The sequence below is a fragment of the Hyperoodon ampullatus genome (genome assembly GCF_949752795.1).
Source record: "Hyperoodon ampullatus genome assembly, chromosome: 5".
Classification (NCBI taxonomy): domain Eukaryota; kingdom Metazoa; phylum Chordata; class Mammalia; order Artiodactyla; family Ziphiidae; genus Hyperoodon; species Hyperoodon ampullatus.
In genome coordinates, this window is record NC_136918.1 from 27,703,218 (window position 1) to 27,721,742 (window position 18,525).

Consider the following 18,525-nt stretch of genomic DNA (forward strand, 5'->3'; position numbering starts at 1 on the left):
AGTTTGGTTACATACCTTTCTCAGTGTTTGAAAGCTTTCTTAAACTGGAATTAAAAAATAATGGAAAAATAAGGCTAGAAGGGCCTGTGGCTCAGACGGGTTGGTTGTTCACTAGTTGCATCCTCTTAGACGCACAGTTTGATGAGTTTTCCCAGACTGCTTGCACTTAGGTAGACCCATATGACTGGCTGTGCCAGTGGCATGTGAGCAGAGATCTAGGTCTGGTCCCTGAGTGGTGCAAACAAAGACTCTGCATCCTCTCCCTCTCAGCTGGTTGGCTGTTGAGGTACAAAGTCTCCAGTGGAGGACTCTGAGTTCCAGAGGATGCTGAGACCTCAAGGATAATGGTGCCACCAAATAGAGGAAGCCTGGATCTCTGAGTTGCCCTGGGAAAAGCCACCATCTGCCCACCACCTGTATATTGTGATGTGAATGAGACATGCTCTGTAGGTCTTATTCTATGTACTGTATCAGATCACTGAGACTTGGGGCTGTTTGTTACAGCATTTAGCCTGACCCAACTGATACAGTTTCTTTGAGATCACCTAGGCTAGAGATGAGGAACTGGAGGAAAGCACTGAAGGAAAGCAACTTTACTCCAAGCCACTCAACTTGTATGTGTACTGACTCTAATACCTACGATTCATCACTCTTTTTGACAGAAGCCTGTTTTGGTGTTTTGGGTATTTTCCCATATATGATGCTAACACTCTGTACCATCAAGAAAAAAGGGTGACTAATAGCCTCAAAGAAAAAATGTAAACTGTATAACCTAGAATATAAATACACTTTGTTAGCACTAGTCAGTCTTGGGACTATTTATGAATGCTGGCAAAATGCAGTGACACAGATTGGTCACCATGTGCTCTGCTTAACCTTCAGGGTGGAAAATATAAGTGGGATTACCACATCACAAAAGCCTAGCAACTTGCAGATGTTCATCTCAGAATTTTCCTGAATCATTTTCCTCAGTGACATGGAAACCAAATCCTTTAAGTCCCAATTCATTTGACAGAAATGCATCTCTCTGTGTCCCTCCACCCCCATCAAGTTATTATTACTGCATGCTGGCCTTCCAGTTCATAATTTCAAGACACTTCCATTTTCCCCCTAACTTGGCGTCTTGTTTACTTCATATTTCTAACTATTTGGCTACTGTTAACTCTAGTCAAAGCTGTCCCTCTTCTGGCATTGCAGATTGCTGGGTTTAAACGGTGTGTTTATGGATGCCTTGAATCTGATGAAACGGGAGGCCTCCAGCTCTGCCTGATGTGTAAGCAGACTGTGTCCGCCATATGCTTTCCTCTCTGCGGTCTCCATCCTGTTGGAGAACTTCACAGGAAAAGCACTGTAAAGATGTTTACCATGGGATTTTGTAATTTGCTTTTAATTTTACATTAATTTCCGCTAACTTTGCTCATTTACAACAGCTTTAATCAGACCACCCACTGACTCCGTACTGTAACAGTTGAATCTGGGTTTGGGATTACAGGGATGTATTCGTGGGACTAGTGTGAAGAAATGTCACACAGCCCCAAGGATGAGCTGTGAAACATGATCAGACTGGCATAGCCCAAACGGTGAAATATTTACTGCAGTAAAATATTCAAGGTTAATCTAACAAGTTCCAGGAGATCAAATTCTTGAACAACAACAAAAAAACCCCAGAGTAAAGTTACATTTTTAAAAAGCCCTAACCTATCCACAGGAAAAGTATTTGTAGACTGATTGAGAACTGTGAACAAAACTCTAAATTTAAAATATTGCTTCTTTCACTTATACTCTCAATCCTTCTGCATAATTATATGAATGTGTGCAAGTATGTGTGTACTTTCAGGAAGTGCTGAGTATGTGTTATTTGCTGGCAAATGTGATATATTCACACACCAAAGACTTTTTAAAATTCAACTAATAAGAAGGCTTCCAACTTCTTTCAAGGATGAAACTGAGTCTGGAAAGAAATTGAAATGTTATTTTGTACATTTGAAATGATGATGGAGTAGAGATTTTACAAGTTTACCCTTGAACATGGAGCAAGGGAAGAATAAAGCAGAATGATATGCATAGCAGACTGAAAAGCATACTTGAATGGGAAGAAATTCCCCCAGAGCTAGTCCATGAATGCAGGGTTATTTAATAAATGGATGGATTTATGAGCAACTAAAAGCATGAACATTAGGGGAGAGCAGAAGTCGAATGGCCAGACTATAGTCATTCTGCTGTCTTACTTGTCTTCTTGTTAATGAGAAATCTTTCTTAAAATACTGAGGCACAATGGGTTTTTGATGAGACATGACGAGTAATAGCATTAGGGTTAAGAAGATTAAAGTGAATGTTTTTCTGGAAATTCAGTATAGCTTCTGCTGTAAGTCAAAATGCCTGAAGGAGAACATCCCCTTTTAGGAGAATTATGTGTTGATTTGTGGCACGGTGCTTTAGTGGACAAATGTCCTAGGCTGGGATTCAGAATACCAGAGTTTAACTTGATTTTATACTGTTTGATTCTTTTTTTTTTTTTGCGGTACGCGGGCCTCTCACTGTCGTGGCCTCTCCCGTTGTGGAGCACAGGCTCCGGACGCGCAGGCTCAGCGGCCATGGCTCATGGGCCCAGCCGCTCTGTGGCATGTGGGATCTTCCCGGACCGGGGCACGAACCCGTGTCCCCTGCATCGGCAGGCGGACTCTCAACCACTGCACCACCAGGGAACCCTGTACTGTTTGATCCTTTCATTGATTTTGTAATCAGGCAGCATGCTACTTGGACGCCCAGTTCCTTCATCTCCAAAGCAGAAATGAAAATCCAAACTCTCAGGGGTGATGCAAAGATGGCAAATTAAATAAAATAAGGTATTATAAACAAGTTGCCTTGCTCATAATACATACTTAGTAAACATTAGTATCTTTTTCCTGTCAGTAGATGTGCTGTTAAATATTCAGTTGACAAGAGAAATTAAAACCTGATGAGATATATTATCATCTTTTGATGGAATCTTATTTGAAACACATGTTTTCATTTGGTTGATGGGAGATTTTATCCAAAAGTGAACGTCCTCTTTGTGCAGAGGGAATATTCTAACTCATTTAGGTCTATAAGATGGGAATTTTAGTTATGTGAGTAAATTTCTTTTCCCTCCTCTCTTTAAGCCACTTGTCATCAAAAGAGAAACTGAGTTTTATCAGATGGTACACTAGGTCCCTTCCAGTTCTAACATTCTATTATTTCATGGATATGGAAATGTGTATATATACGAAGGAATGGATTAAATTCCAATAAGTATTAATCAAGCATGTACTTCATGCAGGCAATTTTGTGAGGAAAAGGATTACAAAGATGAATAAAATGTAGTTCCTGCTCTCAAGGAAGTTACATGAATACAACTGAGTTCTCCACTTACAACTTGGTTGAATTCTTATGATTCATTTTTCAAAAAGTTTCTCATTAAAGTATAACCTACAGAAAAAAGGGCACAAATCAAAGTGTTACTGCCTGATGAATTATCAAAAAGTTCTGTGGTTCATTTTTTACTTATATATTTGGCATGTGAAGCTCATTTTCCCATGGAAACGTATTTCCTGTGAATGCTCTGTTAGACTACAATACAGCTGGCATTTAGTGCTCAGAGGATTGAGGGACAGAGCGAGAATTTCTAACTTTCTTTTTTTTTTTGCGGTACGCGGGCCTCTCACTGTTGTGGCCTCTCCCGTTACGGAGCACAGGCTCCGGACGCGCAGGCTCAGCGGCCATGGCTCACGGGCCCAGCCACTCCGCGGCATGTGGGATCTTCCTGGACTGGGGCACGAACCCGTGTCCCCTGCATTGGCAGGCAGACTCTCAACCACTGCACCGCCAGGGAAGCCCTCTAACTTTGTTTTGATGGATAAACTTACACTAAGTTTCAGCTGGGTTTTGGAGTCAGGTGGTTTGGGACTGAAATTGTAGTTCCTGATTTCCCTTGCTTACTTGCTGGGGGATGCTGGATCAGGTTTTTACCTATCTTATCATTAACTAGTCTTCTTGTCTAGTACATGAATTTAACAACCTATCTCCATGATTGTTGTGGGAATAAAAATGTTAATGTCTGTAAAGTGCTTGGCATACAGTTTGGTTCTTAGGAGCCATGATAGCATCAGCAGCATCAACATCATCTTTATTTCACAGAGCCTTTGTCAGGAGGGCAGGGCTCTGTTATCCCAACCTACAGACCTTGAAGAGGGCGAGCTCTGGACCCCTAAGACTTAAACAGCCATGGAGAATGCAGTGTGGAATGGAGACCTGGGTCCCTTCAAGTGGGCCTGGGTTGAGAATTCCTGGTGGATGTAGCCTAGGTAGTTTTTCATTCTCAAGGAATGCACACAAGTTGAGGCCCGCCTGTTGGTGTGCATGTGTGTACATATGTAGATTTGATACCTTTTATTTCAGGCTGAATATCTGCTGTTTCCTGCAGGGTAGAAGTAACCAGGGAGGTAGGGAATGAAAGACATTTTTTGTCTTGTTGATGGGATGGCAGGTGGCCTTTTCATCCTCTGACTTTCCCAACCCAGCTAACCCCCATCTCCCTCCAAGGAGCTTAAAAATCAAACTGTTCACGGTTCAACTTGCAAACACAGGCTGAAATCCCCAGATGTCATGGAAATGTGGCTGAGCTCTTTGCAGGGTATGCTTCATGCTATTTGATTGACAGAAGGCTACAAGAAGAGAATACAGAGGAGATGAAACATGAGCCCATTTAGAGATGTTTAAATCTCTTTGTGTGTTCTTGATTTTATCTTTAATATATATTTAAATGGAATTTGGTTTCTAAGAAAATGTTGCTGAGTTATGATTGTACAACTTACAGTGACATGATGACTCACGATTCACACACAATCACTAGCTTTGCTTCATTTGTCCAACTACCTCTGAGTTCCCCCCTCCTCTTTTCTGGATCTTGTCTCTTAACTCTTCAGCCCACTGGGTTGTCATGGAAACCACTGTGGTTTCTACCACAGTGTGATCTCTCTTCATCCTTGACCCTCTCCCCTCACCACACACACACACACACACACACACACACACACACAAAGTGATAAAATCTGAGCGGGCACTTGATTTACGCTGAACCACTCAGTCTTTCCACAGGAATCTAAAATCAACTAAGAGAGTTAAGCTTAATCTGTTGCCCCTGGAATTGAGGAGCTGCTATCTGTCACATTTCCTGCCATTTGGATGAGGAAAGAAAGATGGCAAGTCTACTACATAAGAATGGAGAGAAAAAGAAACGGAAGAAATGGAGAGAAAATAGAATAAGAAACGAAGCTTGAGAGCCTGATTATAACAATTGCTGAGATCCAGGTGTGCATGTGGGTCTCTGTCTGTGATGTGTGTGTGTGTGTATTTTATTTAATCATGTAGGATACTTGGAATCCTTACAATAAATCTCTGCTTTTAGTTCTCTATTTGAGTTGGAATTCTTTCTTTCTTTCTTTCTTTCTTCTTTCTTTCTTTCAGTCAAAAGCAACAGAAATTTATTTCTCACAGTTCTGGAGTCTGGGAACTCCAAGATCAAGGCACTGGAAGATTCTGTATCTGGCAAGGGCCCACTTCCTGGTTTATACATGGGTGTCCTCTCACCATGTCCTCACATGGCAGAGGAGTGAGGGAGTTCTCAGGGTCTATTTCATAAGGGCACAAATCCCATTTGTGGGGGTTCCATCCTCATGACTTAATCACCCCCAAGAGCCCCCACCTCCTAATACCATCACATTCAGGGTTAGGTTTCAACATATGAACTTTGGGGGGGGGGGACACAAGCATTCAGTCCACAGCACTTGGCTTCTGTGGTCCTGTTGGCTTGTTTGCATTTTAGAGTTTAGGTTGATTTTCATTCTGGTTTCACTTTTCAGATCACTTTATTTATTTATTATTTTTGCCACTGATTTATAAGTTTTATTGAAATGAAAAATACAAATTGTTGTTCATTTAGTGTCTTAAATAGGTGAGTTAAACCAATAATAATTTAATTTGTTTTTAAAACTGCATTTCTGTTTTGATTTGCAGTAGTTTCTGAAGATATAATTAACGTACAATAAATGCACACATCTTAAGTGAACAGCTTGATGAATTACTTCTCTAGGATCCAGCAGTTTCATTCCTAGGTAATTACTCAAGAAAAATGAAAGTATATGTCCACAAAAGTTCATAGATAAGAATGTTTAAAGCAACCTTATTCATAAGAATCCAAAACTGGAAACAATACAGAATCCATCAACAGGAGAATGGATTTGAAAATCATATATCAATATAGTGGAATATTTAGCAATAAAAAAGAATATTTGATATAGTCAACAACATGGATATATCTCAAAAACATTAAGTTAAGCAAAAGAAGCCAGCTTCTAAAGGGTACATATTGAATGATTCCATTTTTATGACACTGAAATACTGGCAAAATGAATCTATGTCAATAGAAATCAGATAGTGGGGGTTGGAAGATTGACTGGGAACAGGCACGATGGAACTTTCTGGGGGAATGGACGTGTTCTATTTCTCGTTTCTGGTGGTAAGTTACATGGGCGTATACAATTCTGTTGGATTCTGTTGCCTACAGTAGATGTCCTCCTTCTAACTTGCCCCCAAATTTACCAGGTTTCTCAGGCTGGCCCTTTTGCCAATGCCCCACACTAACACTGTCCTAAAATAAAAATTTTAAAAAGAATCAGTCTGTCGTTTGAGAAGGGGTGAGGGTAACCTCTTTCTTTTACTTTACAGTGTTTGGAAGTTATAAAGCCTTCATCTCTCTGAAGCTGGGGCCCAAGCTGGAGAAACAAAACTTCAGGGGTAGAGGGGAGTGTAAACTTAGAATCCAGTCCTCCCTAAGATCTTCCTTAAGGGGAAAAAGGTGGGGACAAGACTGATATAGTAGAGGGAATGAAGCAGTAAGCACAGCAACCACTAAGAAGAGAAGAGGACAATGAGGGTCACTGTGCTGCAGCCAGAGCAAGTAGGACGGGTCAACATATGCAAGAAATTCAACAGCAGTCTTCATTTACTCAGTGCCACAAGCATGAACACAATACTAGGCTCTGAGAACACTGAAACACAATCTCTTCCTTCAAGGTACTATGTTTACCACAACTTCTGAATCCACTGGAAAACACCTGTATGAGTGTTTCAGAACATAAAATATACACTGGATGCAGGTAAAGTTTCCAGGCCATTACTTACTGAGCTTTTCCCAGCACACCTGACACTGTCTTAAGCGCCATAAAAGTGTAGGGTAGGTAAAACTATTCACCACAAGATACTTCAAGGAAGGGGGTTTGCTCCCTAAGGGAGAGTATTTTAAAATACACAACCAGCAAAACACTTGTTGAGGCTGGGATGGCAGGGAAAGCTGACATGGTAAAATGCCATGTGAATCCTTCAATATGCAATTTTCTAAGAACAATTATCTCAGAAAGGTGCAGAATTAATTATGTTCTCTTATTACACAAGACTGTGCTAGCAGATGCACACCTACACACAGGCTACTCTTGAAGAGCTAAGTATCTGGGCTGTCAGATATGATTTTTAAAATTATTACTATTCAATAAATCATTTTCAAGAAAATTGCTTCCAGGCAGCCCAATCTTATTTGAGACTGAAATGGGGACTAAATTTAAATCAAGTCCCTCCTTTGGAAATCACTCTCTTTTCACTATAATCTTGAAAAAAATTGTAGTATAGTCACATAGGAAGCAAGAGATATTGGCAAATCACAGACTTCACTTGAAAGACCCATTCAGACTTGTTTTTATCTAAGGGAAGGAGCAAGGAGTCGAACCTCATGGATACAGTACAGCTTAATTATAGAAGAAATTGTCTAGTGCCAAGAGGTTCAAGTGAACATAACTCAAATAGGACCTGGGAATTAGATGCTTTTTCCAATGACATTTGCATTTGATATAGGGCTGCCTTCTGAAAACATAAAACTGGAGGTAAAGATTCACCTTTGCATATTAAAGACTTGTGGTCCATATGCAAATAGAAATATAAATTCATATTCAGATGCCACTGAGGCTAATGCTGATTAAGAAATATGAGAAATGCTTGACCAACATATATACTACAGACCTTATACCTAGTTACCTAAGTTTACCACTTAGGGCAACAGACCTGTGTATTACATTCTGATCAAATATTTTATAACCATAGATAAACTGCTCTACTAGACCCTGGAGTTTTCTGCATGCTCGTTTAATCCAAAAAATTTGTGGCTTCATGCCCTGGGCAATAAAAGTGAGGTGAATAACAGTTCAGAATTATTTGATGTTTAAAAGTTCTCTACTTTCTGGGGGTATTAGTGTTGTAATAGTTAATCTATGTCTACAGAAAATATATGTGTTACCTTAGATTTGAAGGTAGATTTTTTTTTTTTTTTTTGCATCTTAACACCTACTATACCAAACCACTTGGAGAAATTACATTACCTACATAGCAAGAGGGTTTTTTTTTTTCCCCTATTTTTCAGCTTAAATTCCTCCTATGGCTTTTGAAAACTTCTTGTCCTGAACTTAGGGGAAGTGAAAAATTGCTGTTTTGCAATTTAGCTGTTCTTTTAATTTGTTCTTTCAAATCCTACTATGGACACTCTCTTTGCTTTTGTTACTTCTAAGATATATAATTCTAAAGTCCCATAACTTTTCATTTTAGACTCCATTTACTGGCTATATAGGCTGCTCTCTTTAGGACTTAATTCATTTTCTCAAAATTTCACATAGGTTTCAGGTCCCAAAGTAAGTTTTTTGACATTTATTCATTCAAGTATCAAATATACATTAAATGTTGATTCTGCACCACGCTCTGATTTAGGCACTGAGGATATATATAGAACAAGACAAAGCCTTCATAAAATAGACATTCTGGCAGGAGAAACTGACAATGAACATGAAAACATACATAATAAAGTAACTGGCATCTTGTTAAATGCTATGAAAAAGATAAACAAAGTGATGTGACAGAGGATAACTGGGAGAGGCAAACTCCAGGGCAGGCAGTCAGGTAAGGTCAGGGGAGTAGCACTGGAGAAAGAAAAAATAGCAATGCAAAGGCCCTGATGCATGAGAGGCAGACAGGCACCTGGCATGTGTAAGGAAGGGAAAGCAGCCCAGTTTGTTGGAATGCAATGCTGGACACGAGTTGATATCTGATGTATCAGATAAGTTTGAATGACAGGCAGGAGTTGGAATGCAGAGAATCTTGAAAGTTATGGTGAGAAGTCTGGATTTTATTAACAGTTCATGAGGATCCATTGAAATACTTTAAGCAACAGAATGGCATGTTCCAATTTATATTTTGAAAAGGTTTCTCCTGTAGACTTGAGGAAATAGGGTGGGTAAGGGTTTAAGAAAAGAGGCAAGGATGGGTGCAAGCAGTCTACACAGGGGATGCTCCCACATCCCACAAGGCCACTCCTTCAAGATACAGAAGAAAAAATAAACATTTGACAAAATTCTACATGCATTTATGATAAAAACTCTAGAAAAAGTAGATATAGCGGGAATACACCTCAACATGATAAAGGCCATATATGACAAACCTACAGCTAACGTCATACTCAATGGTGAAAAGCTGAAAGCTTTTCGTCTAAAATAAAGAACAAGACAAGAATGCCCAGTCTCCTCTCTTTTATTCAACATAGTATCGGAAGTCCTAGCTATAGCAATTAGGCAGGAAAAAGAAAAAAGTCATCCAAATTAAAGAGGAAGAAGTAAAACTGTCACTATTTACAGATGATATGATAGTATGTATGTATATATTTACAGATATATGATACTGCACATAGAAACCCCCCCCAAAATCTATTAGAACTAATAAATGAATTAATTAAAGTGGCAGGATACAAAATTAATATCCATAAATCTATTGCATTTCTACACATTAATAACAAACTATCAGAAAGAGAAATAAAGAAAACAATCCCATTTATAATTTCAACAAAGAGAATAAAATACTTAGGAATACATTTAACCAAGGAGGCAAAGGACCTGTATTCTGAAAGCTATAAGACATTGAGGAAAGAAATTGAAGATGACACAAACAAAAGGAAAATTATACCGTGCTTATGGATTAAAAGAATCAGTATCATTAAAATATTCATACTACATAAAGCAATCTGCACATTCAATGCTATCCCTATCAGAATACCAATGGCATTTTTCACAAAACTAAAACAAATAATTCCCCATTTTTTTTGGAACCACAAAAGACCACAAATAACCAAAGTAATTTTGAGAAAAAAGAACAAAGCTGAAGGTATCAGGATCCTAGACTTGAAACTATGCTACAGAGCTAGTAATCAAAGAGTATGGTACTGGCACAAAAACAGACACAAAGCTCAATGGCATAGAAGAGAGAACTGAGAGATAAACCCACACTTATATGGTCAATTAATCTATGACAAAGGAGGCAAGATTATTCAATGTGGAAAAAGTCTCTTTAATAAACGGTGTTGGGAAAACTGGACAGCTACTTGCAAAGTAATGAAATTGAACCACTTTCTCACACCATATACAAAAATAAACTCAAAACGGACTAAAGCTTTAAATGTAAGACCTGAAACCATAAAACTCCTAGAAGAAAACATAGGCAGGAACTTGTTTGACATTGGTCTTAGCAATAATTTTTTGGATATGACTCCTCAGGAAGAGGAAACAAAAGCAAAAATAAACAAATGGGACTACATCATACTAAGAATCTTTCACATGGGAAGGAAACTACCAACAAAACAAAAAGGCAACCTACTGAATGGGAGAAGGTATTTGTAAGTGATATATCCAATAAGTGGTTGATACCAAAATATATAAAGAACTCATACAACTCAGTATCAAAAAACCAAATAACCCAATTAAAAAATGGGCAGAAGACCTAAATAGACATTTTTCCAAAGAAGACATACAGATGGTCAACAGGCCCATGAAAAGATGCTCAATATCACTAGTCATCAGGGAAACACAAATGAGCTATCACCTCACACCTTTAAGTATGGTTATCACAAAAGAGTCAATAAATAGCAGGTGCTGGCAAGGATGTGGAGAAAAGGGAACACTCATGCGCTGTTGGTGAAAATGTAAATTAATGTAGCCACTACAGAAAACAGTGTGGAAGTTCATCAAAAAACTTAAAATAGAAATACCATACCATCCAACAATTCCAATTCTGAGTAGTTATCTGAAGAAAATGAAAACACTAATTTGAAAAGATGTATGCACTCCCATGTTCACCACAGCGCTACTTACTATAACCAAGACATGGAAACAATCTAGGTATCCATCGATATATGAATGGATAAAAGAAGATGTGGTATACTATACAACGGAATAGTACTCAGCCATAAAAATAATAAAATCCTGGAACTTTCAGCAGCATGGATGAACCTGGAGAGTATTATGCTAATTGAAATAAGTCAGACAGAGAAAATCACGTACTGTATGATTTCACTTATATGTGGAATCTAAAAGACAAACAAGGAACAGACAAAACAGAATAAAACAGAAACAAACTGGTGATTGTCAGAGGGGAGAGGTTTGGGGGGTGGAATGAAAAAGGTGAAGGGGATTAAGAAGTAAAAACTTCTGACTAGTGGAAAAAAAACTGGCTACAAAATAAATAAGTCACAGAGATGTAACATACACATGGGGAATACAGTCAATAATACTGCAACAACTTTGTATGGTGCTAGATGGCAACTGTATTTATTGTGGTGATCATTTTATAAGATCTAAAAATATTGAATCACTATGTTGTACATCTTAATCTAATCTAATATTGTTTGTTAATTATAACTCAATTTAAAGAAAAAGAATAGAGACAGGGAGAACCATTACATCACTTCTCTTTTGTCATTGTCAGGGAGATATGTCTCAGTACCTACCTGCCCACCCTCCCACCCCATACACACCCCACAGGCTGGTGAGAGCAAGTTGACTCTCCCAATAGCGTGTAACTTTTACATTTAATTATGTTTAATATATAGGTGTTATCTGATGTATATGACCACTCTGGAAAGTTTTCCATTAATTATGTTTATAAATGTGCTTGTTTCACTCGAGAGTCAAGACTGGAGTGTGTAGTTTTGTAACTACACTAATGAAATATGGTGCTTGGTGTGTAGAGAGAGTGTGTGTTGATGGGGGGGTTGGGGTACTGTGATGAAGCTTGAGGTTCTGAGCAGCTATGGGTCAGCACCATAAATCACCCACATACCAGCAAATACATCAAAACTGGAGGAAAGCAGCTAAAAGTGGGTGCTCCTCACAGGCTCCCTTGTCTCTGTTCAGGAACCTTCTCTGAAATTTGGTGTAACCTCTTGTGCTGTAGTGGCAGTGGCATTTCAAAGACCTTCACCCAGAGGCCACTGACACTCAGGAACCTAGGGAAATATCTCTCCCTTTACTAAAGGATGGGGAGAGTGAAGGAGGAGACTTTATTTTTTATGCTGATGAGATTATATAAAAATAATGGAAAACTAAGGGAAAAAAGGAGGTAACCATCACACTTAAACTGTAATAGGTTTCCAATCAAAAAATGGGCAGAAGACCTAAATAGACATTTCCCCAAAGACATACTGATGGCCAATAGGCACATGAAAAGATACTCAACATTGCTAATTATTAGAGAAATGCAAGTCAAAACTACAAAAGGTTTCACCTCACACTGGTCAGAATGGCTATCATCAAAAAGCCTACAAATAATAAATGCTGGAGAGGGTGTGGAGAAAAGGGAACCCTCCTACACTGTTGGTAGGAATGTAAATTGGTGCAGCCACTGTGGAGAACAGAAGGGAGGTTCCTTTAAAAACAGAGTTGCCATACAGTCCAGCAATCCCACTTCTGGGCATATATCCGGAAAGGATGAAAACTCTAACTCAAAAAAATACATGCACCCCAATGTTTATAACAGTACTATTTACAATAGCCAAGACATGGAAGCAACCTAAATGTCCATCAACAGAGAAATGGATAAAGAAGATGTGGTACATATACACAATGGAATATTACTCAGCCATAAAAAAGAACGAAATAATGCCATTTGCAGCAACATGGATGAACCTAGAGATTATCATACTAAATGAAGTAAATTAGATAAAGACAAGTATCATATGAAATCACTTGTATGTGGAATCTAAAAAAATGATACAAATGAATTTATTTACAAAACAGAAACAGACTCACAGACACAGAAAACAAACTATGGTTACCAAAGGGGAAAGGGAGGAGGGATAAATTAGGAGTTTGGGATTAACATATACACACTACTATATACAAAATAGATAAACAAGACCTACTGTAGAGCACAGGGAACTATACTCAATATTTTGTAAATAACCTGTAATGGAAAAGAATCTGAAAAATAATACATATATAAATGTATAACTGAATCACTTTGCTATATACTTGAAACACTGTAAATCAACTATACTTCAGTAAAAATAAATGACAAAAAAAAGTTAATAGGTTTCATCGAGTAACCCCTGTTAAGGTAAAACTGGAGAATTTATCACCTTCTTCCGACAACCATTTCCATTTGCTGCTTCACAACCTCACCACCGAGTCAGAGTCCATGATGTGCAAACCCAGAACATATCTACACATAGCCATAGCAATATCTGATCTTCAATGTTTTAGCACTATTAACTTTTGAAAACATATTTTAGATAGTCTTCCATCACTATTTATCTCGAATTCAAAATTCTTATGTTAAGGCAAACTAAATTTCACAACCAACAACAGATGGGTCTGTGCTAAAATCAATTTTATAGGGATTACCACGAGAAGATGTGAAGCAAATTTCTTAGCATCTCCATAGACAGAAATAGCTAAATTTATCTATGTCATTATTGGGGTCATCCAGGAGATATAAATAAGGGCAAACAAAGAGAATACACTGAGTGCATAAAACTCCTAATTAGCATGAAATCCAAACAGTATTAGCTAGCCTTTTCACAAACTTAGAAAATATTTTACACATTTTAATTAGTTTTCCTGTGGGAATTGGATGAGCTGCTATTCTAAGTTACATAATTTATCAGAGTTCTAGAGTCACAGCTTACTGTTACATGCATACATTTTGACTATTTCTTAAAATGCTTCTTTGGTCTTTATTTCAAAATGGGTTGATGATCAGTCTCCTCTTTATCCAGATGTTCTGGTAACGTTCTCTGTCACCTGATAGTTTATAAGCTACTTGGGATAGAAGGTGATATCCAGAAGGCAAAATTAGAAAGACACAAGGCAATCAAACAGAGAGTGTTAAGCTAATATGTGTCGGAAACAATGGGGAATTTGTGGATGAAGGGAGAGGATGAAGAGAGGAGAGGAGGTGAGAGCAAGAATAAAGGGCTGAACAATGGGGCAGGGTGGCCACAGGAGTTTTAAAAATAAGGATATAGAGTGAAGTCACATTTATACTGTTTGCATTTCCATCATGCAAATGTTGATCCTTCTAGAACTCATTGACCAACCTTTCACACAGGCTTCAACCCACCAGAAACCCTGTGTGATTGGATATTTTTGTTTGCATGTGTGTGGGAATTAAGGAGGGGGCTGGGTTCCACACTGGTCTGACACCAAAGTTGCAGAGCAGAGAGCAGGAACCCATGACCATAGGTAATCGTCAGAATATAAGCTTCCCCCAAAGTCATAGTATCCTTGGAAACAGCACAAGACTTCTCTCCCGGGGTATGAAATTATGGGTCAGCATGGTCCAAATTTACCTTTAGAAGGTATAGCATCCCAGGATCTTGGATATAATGTAAATAGAACTTTTGAGTGATACAAGATGAGGAAACACAAAATATAAAATGATAAGTGTCTTAGAGGTAAGTGCCAGTTCCCATTAGCCCTTAAAATGTAGCTTAGAAGGAGTTCTCTGTAAAGAAGCAAGACTTTTGGTTTCAGCCAGAATGAAATAGCTTATATTGAACTAAAAAATAATTATAAATCTGGACAAAATATATAAAATAACTGTTTGAAAGCACTGGAGAGCAAGCAACTTAGGTCAGACTTGAAGGGCTGTGTTGCCTGGGAATAGGGAAGCCCATCTGTGTGAGGACCATGTCTATCCAGGTGTTTTCCTGAGAGAATTGGTTGTTTCAGTGTGAAGTGGAAGAGAAAGGAACAGTCTTCCTGGATGAGGACGTTTAGGTTTACCAAACCACCTGGGATTTGATGAGTAAACCCCAGAGGAGGTAACTGCATCAATGGGGCCCTGAGGCATCAACCAGCTCCCCATTTGAGCCTACACAGGGTGGTGCTCCAAGAAACCAGATTATTTCCATAACCATGTGATGCTCAGGAGATGCAGGCTGGAATTCAAGGCCTGCCAAATTGGAGGAGCCTTGGTGAACATCCAAGGATTTTAGCTGAGATCCTGAAAAAAATCATGTCTTACTTAGGAGTGAGAGCTATAGCACCAGAGTAAGGGCAAAACAGAAAGAGATGAGCCTAACAAAGCTGAACAGGAGCTGTGGGCAGGATGAAAGTGATTTGCTGGTCCTCTATCTGCCAAAAGAAACTATAACCCTACCTGGAGGAAAATAATGTGAACACTTTTTCATAAACAGCATCTACAATGAAGCAAAATCATGATATCTGCTAAAAAAACGGGTGGGGGCCAAATAACACAAAAGAAAACAAACAAACAAAAAACACACACAAGAGAAATAACAGATAACGAAAATAGTCTCATTGGCAATTCAGACATTGGAGTTTTAAAATCACTATGATTAATGTTTCAGCAAAGAGAAGAAGATAAAAAATGGATTAAAGGTAAGAATCCTTAAAAGTAACCAAATAAGAAGAAACTAGGGGTTGAGATCCCATATTTTCCATTTGTCTATGCTGAGGAATGTTGGCTATTTCTCTCTTCCCTCATTTCTTTTTCCCTTTTTGGTGGCTTCGATGCCCTAACTGACCTCCACTCTTCAAAAACAGTTGTCACATTACGCTGTCATGGAGAGCACAGAAGGCAACTATAGTCGTAGACCTCGATTTATTGAAAGGGAATACAAGAAGAGTGTCTTCAAGAAGAAGAGACACCAGGGGACTTCCCTGGTGGCGCAGTGGTTAAGAATCTGCCTGCCAATGCAGGGGACACGGGTTTGAGCCCTGGTCCGGGAAGATCTCACATGCCACGGAGCAACTAAGCCCGTGAGCCACAACTACTGAGCCCATGTGCTGCAACCACTGAAGCCGGCGCGCCTAGAGCCCATGCTCCACAACAAGAGAAGCCACCAGAATGAGAAGCCCGCGCACTGCAGCGAAGAGTTGCCCCCGCTCGGCACAACTAGAGAAAGCCCGTGCGCAGCAACGAAGACCCAACACAGCCAAAAATAAATAAGTAAATAAATAAGAGACAACATAACTACGAGTTTACAGATTTTAAAATGACAGACACCTGTGCCCATACTCTGTCCCTGCCACCTACACGTTTGTGTGACCTCACACACATTACTTAACCATTCTGCATCTGTCTTCTGTCCTGTAAAACCTAGCTGACACTCACCTTCAACAGTGGCTTTAAGCACTAACTGAAATGTTTTACACAGGCAGAGTACTTAGCACGAGTAAGTTTGCAATAACTATCGATACCTCCTCTGCTGCTTGTCATCATCAGTGGAGAGAAGCACACATTGAAAAGTGGTGATCTTGAATGTCAGAAAGGGATACCATCTATGTACTCTCTGCCATTTGACATCCTCCACCAAGACGAAGTCATACACAATTTGGGTTAATTCTTTACCTTTCAAGTGGAGAATACTGATGACGAACAAAATGTCCCCACAAGTGGGTTAGTCAAAACAAGAGCTTCGTTTCTTAAACCCTTAGGGAAAAAATCGAGTATAGCAGATATCTGGGACAAAGCTCAAGGCAGCAGATCAAGGCTTCTCTGTTCATAGAGAATGCTCTGCGTACGTGCTCTGGCTTGCCTTTCAACAATCATCCCTATTAAATCGTTGGTCTCTCTGACACATCTAATGAAGTCATGTTCATGAGCAGCTTAATCATGGGATGCAGTTTGGTACATATTTTGACAGGAAAGCTGTTTGTATAAACTGAAATATGCAGCAAATATATAATTTCAGAAAATGTTCATTATGCTTTCAGCGTGACAATCTTTGGCTTGAATCCTTCCGTGCCTATTTAGTCATTTTAAGATAGGCTGTTTTGAGTACCGGTTAACAAATAAAAAGATATTCTTAAGCAAACTGCATGTCAAGCCAGTGGAGTAGTGAATAATTACACACACAGCAAACTCTGCACCACGTACTCTATCCAGAAATCTTTCAGTTCGGGAGAAGTCACACATCTCTAGCTGAATATTGTATGTCCCTGAAATTGATTCTGGCTATAAGCACATGAAAATAAAAAAGAAAGAAACTGAATTAAGAGAAGTCATCCATAAATAATACTTTCGTAAAATGTTGATAACAAGCTCCAGGTTTGACATATAGCTAATTATCTAACTGCTCAATTAGTAACTGAACAGTCCTACCTTATCTGCTCAGAGACATTTTGAAGTGAGGTCAGGACATGTGCCTTTCCTGTTATAAATGATCTCCAGTCCCCGTGTGTTTGGGTCTCAGCACTAATTAGAAGTGAGACTTACATCACTCTCGTGACCTTCTCGAAGGTTGTATGTGAGGTCATGCTGAATGTCTTCCACAAATTTGTGAGCATATTCTGGGTAAAGGTCCAGCACTTCAAAGAGTCCTTTGAGGATGATGCACTGGAGATCACAGTAGGTTAGCGCCTTCACATCGGCGTTGGTCTTGATCACTTGGTCCTTAATTGATAGATTGGCTCCAATTAAATCCCCTTTCCCTTGAAACAGTGAAAAAAAGACATGTAGCTTTAATGAAAAGCAAGCTTGGGACTGGTAACTTTGTTTGATTTACAGGCTTCATTTCTCTGAAATTACACTGAAAGAGAAGAGGAACCTTTATCTGGGGCAGGGTTTCTCAGCCTCAGCAGTGTTGAGATTTGGGGCCTGATCATTCTTTGCTGGCAGGGGGAGCATCCCGTACAGGGTAGAATATTTAGCAGCATCTCACATCATCCACCCCCAGAGACGACACACAAAATATCTGCAGGCATTGCCAAATGTGCCTTGGCAATCAAAATTGTCCCCAGTTGAGAAAACTGGTCTAGAGAATAAAGGCTAGGAGCCTGAGAGTTAGGAATTGTAAGTCATACATGGGCTCCAGACAGGTCCCTCATGGGATTTGGTAAATGACTTTAGACAAAGCAGTTGACATTTTTCGTCACAGTTGCTTTAACCATTCAAGGGAAATAATAATGGCTCAGTTTTTCTGACTGTAAAAATGATCCAGGATTCTGAGGTTTAGACCATCAAGCGTTATATTAATCATTTTGATTCTAGCACTTTGGACAATAATAGAAGAATCACCATCTAATATAGTCGGGTTGTTTTATTTATCTCTGAACATGTCTACAAGACAGGAGGTGGGGCATGGAGGAGGAGAGTTGAGAGGCAGAGGCAACTACT

General features: G+C 39.1%; 1 protein-coding gene across 1 annotated transcript in view; it reads right to left on the reverse strand.

Moving 5' to 3' along the window:
* Positions 1 to 18,525, reverse strand: part of KCNH8 (potassium voltage-gated channel subfamily H member 8) — a gene marked incomplete at both ends in the record, with an annotated part of 340,973 nt that overhangs the window by 51,460 nt on the left and 270,988 nt on the right. The window contains one exon of the mRNA XM_079705106.1: positions 17,626 to 17,840. Coding sequence (XP_079561232.1) covers positions 17,626 to 17,840 — 215 coding nt within the window. The remainder of the gene's footprint in view (positions 1 to 17,625; positions 17,841 to 18,525) is intronic.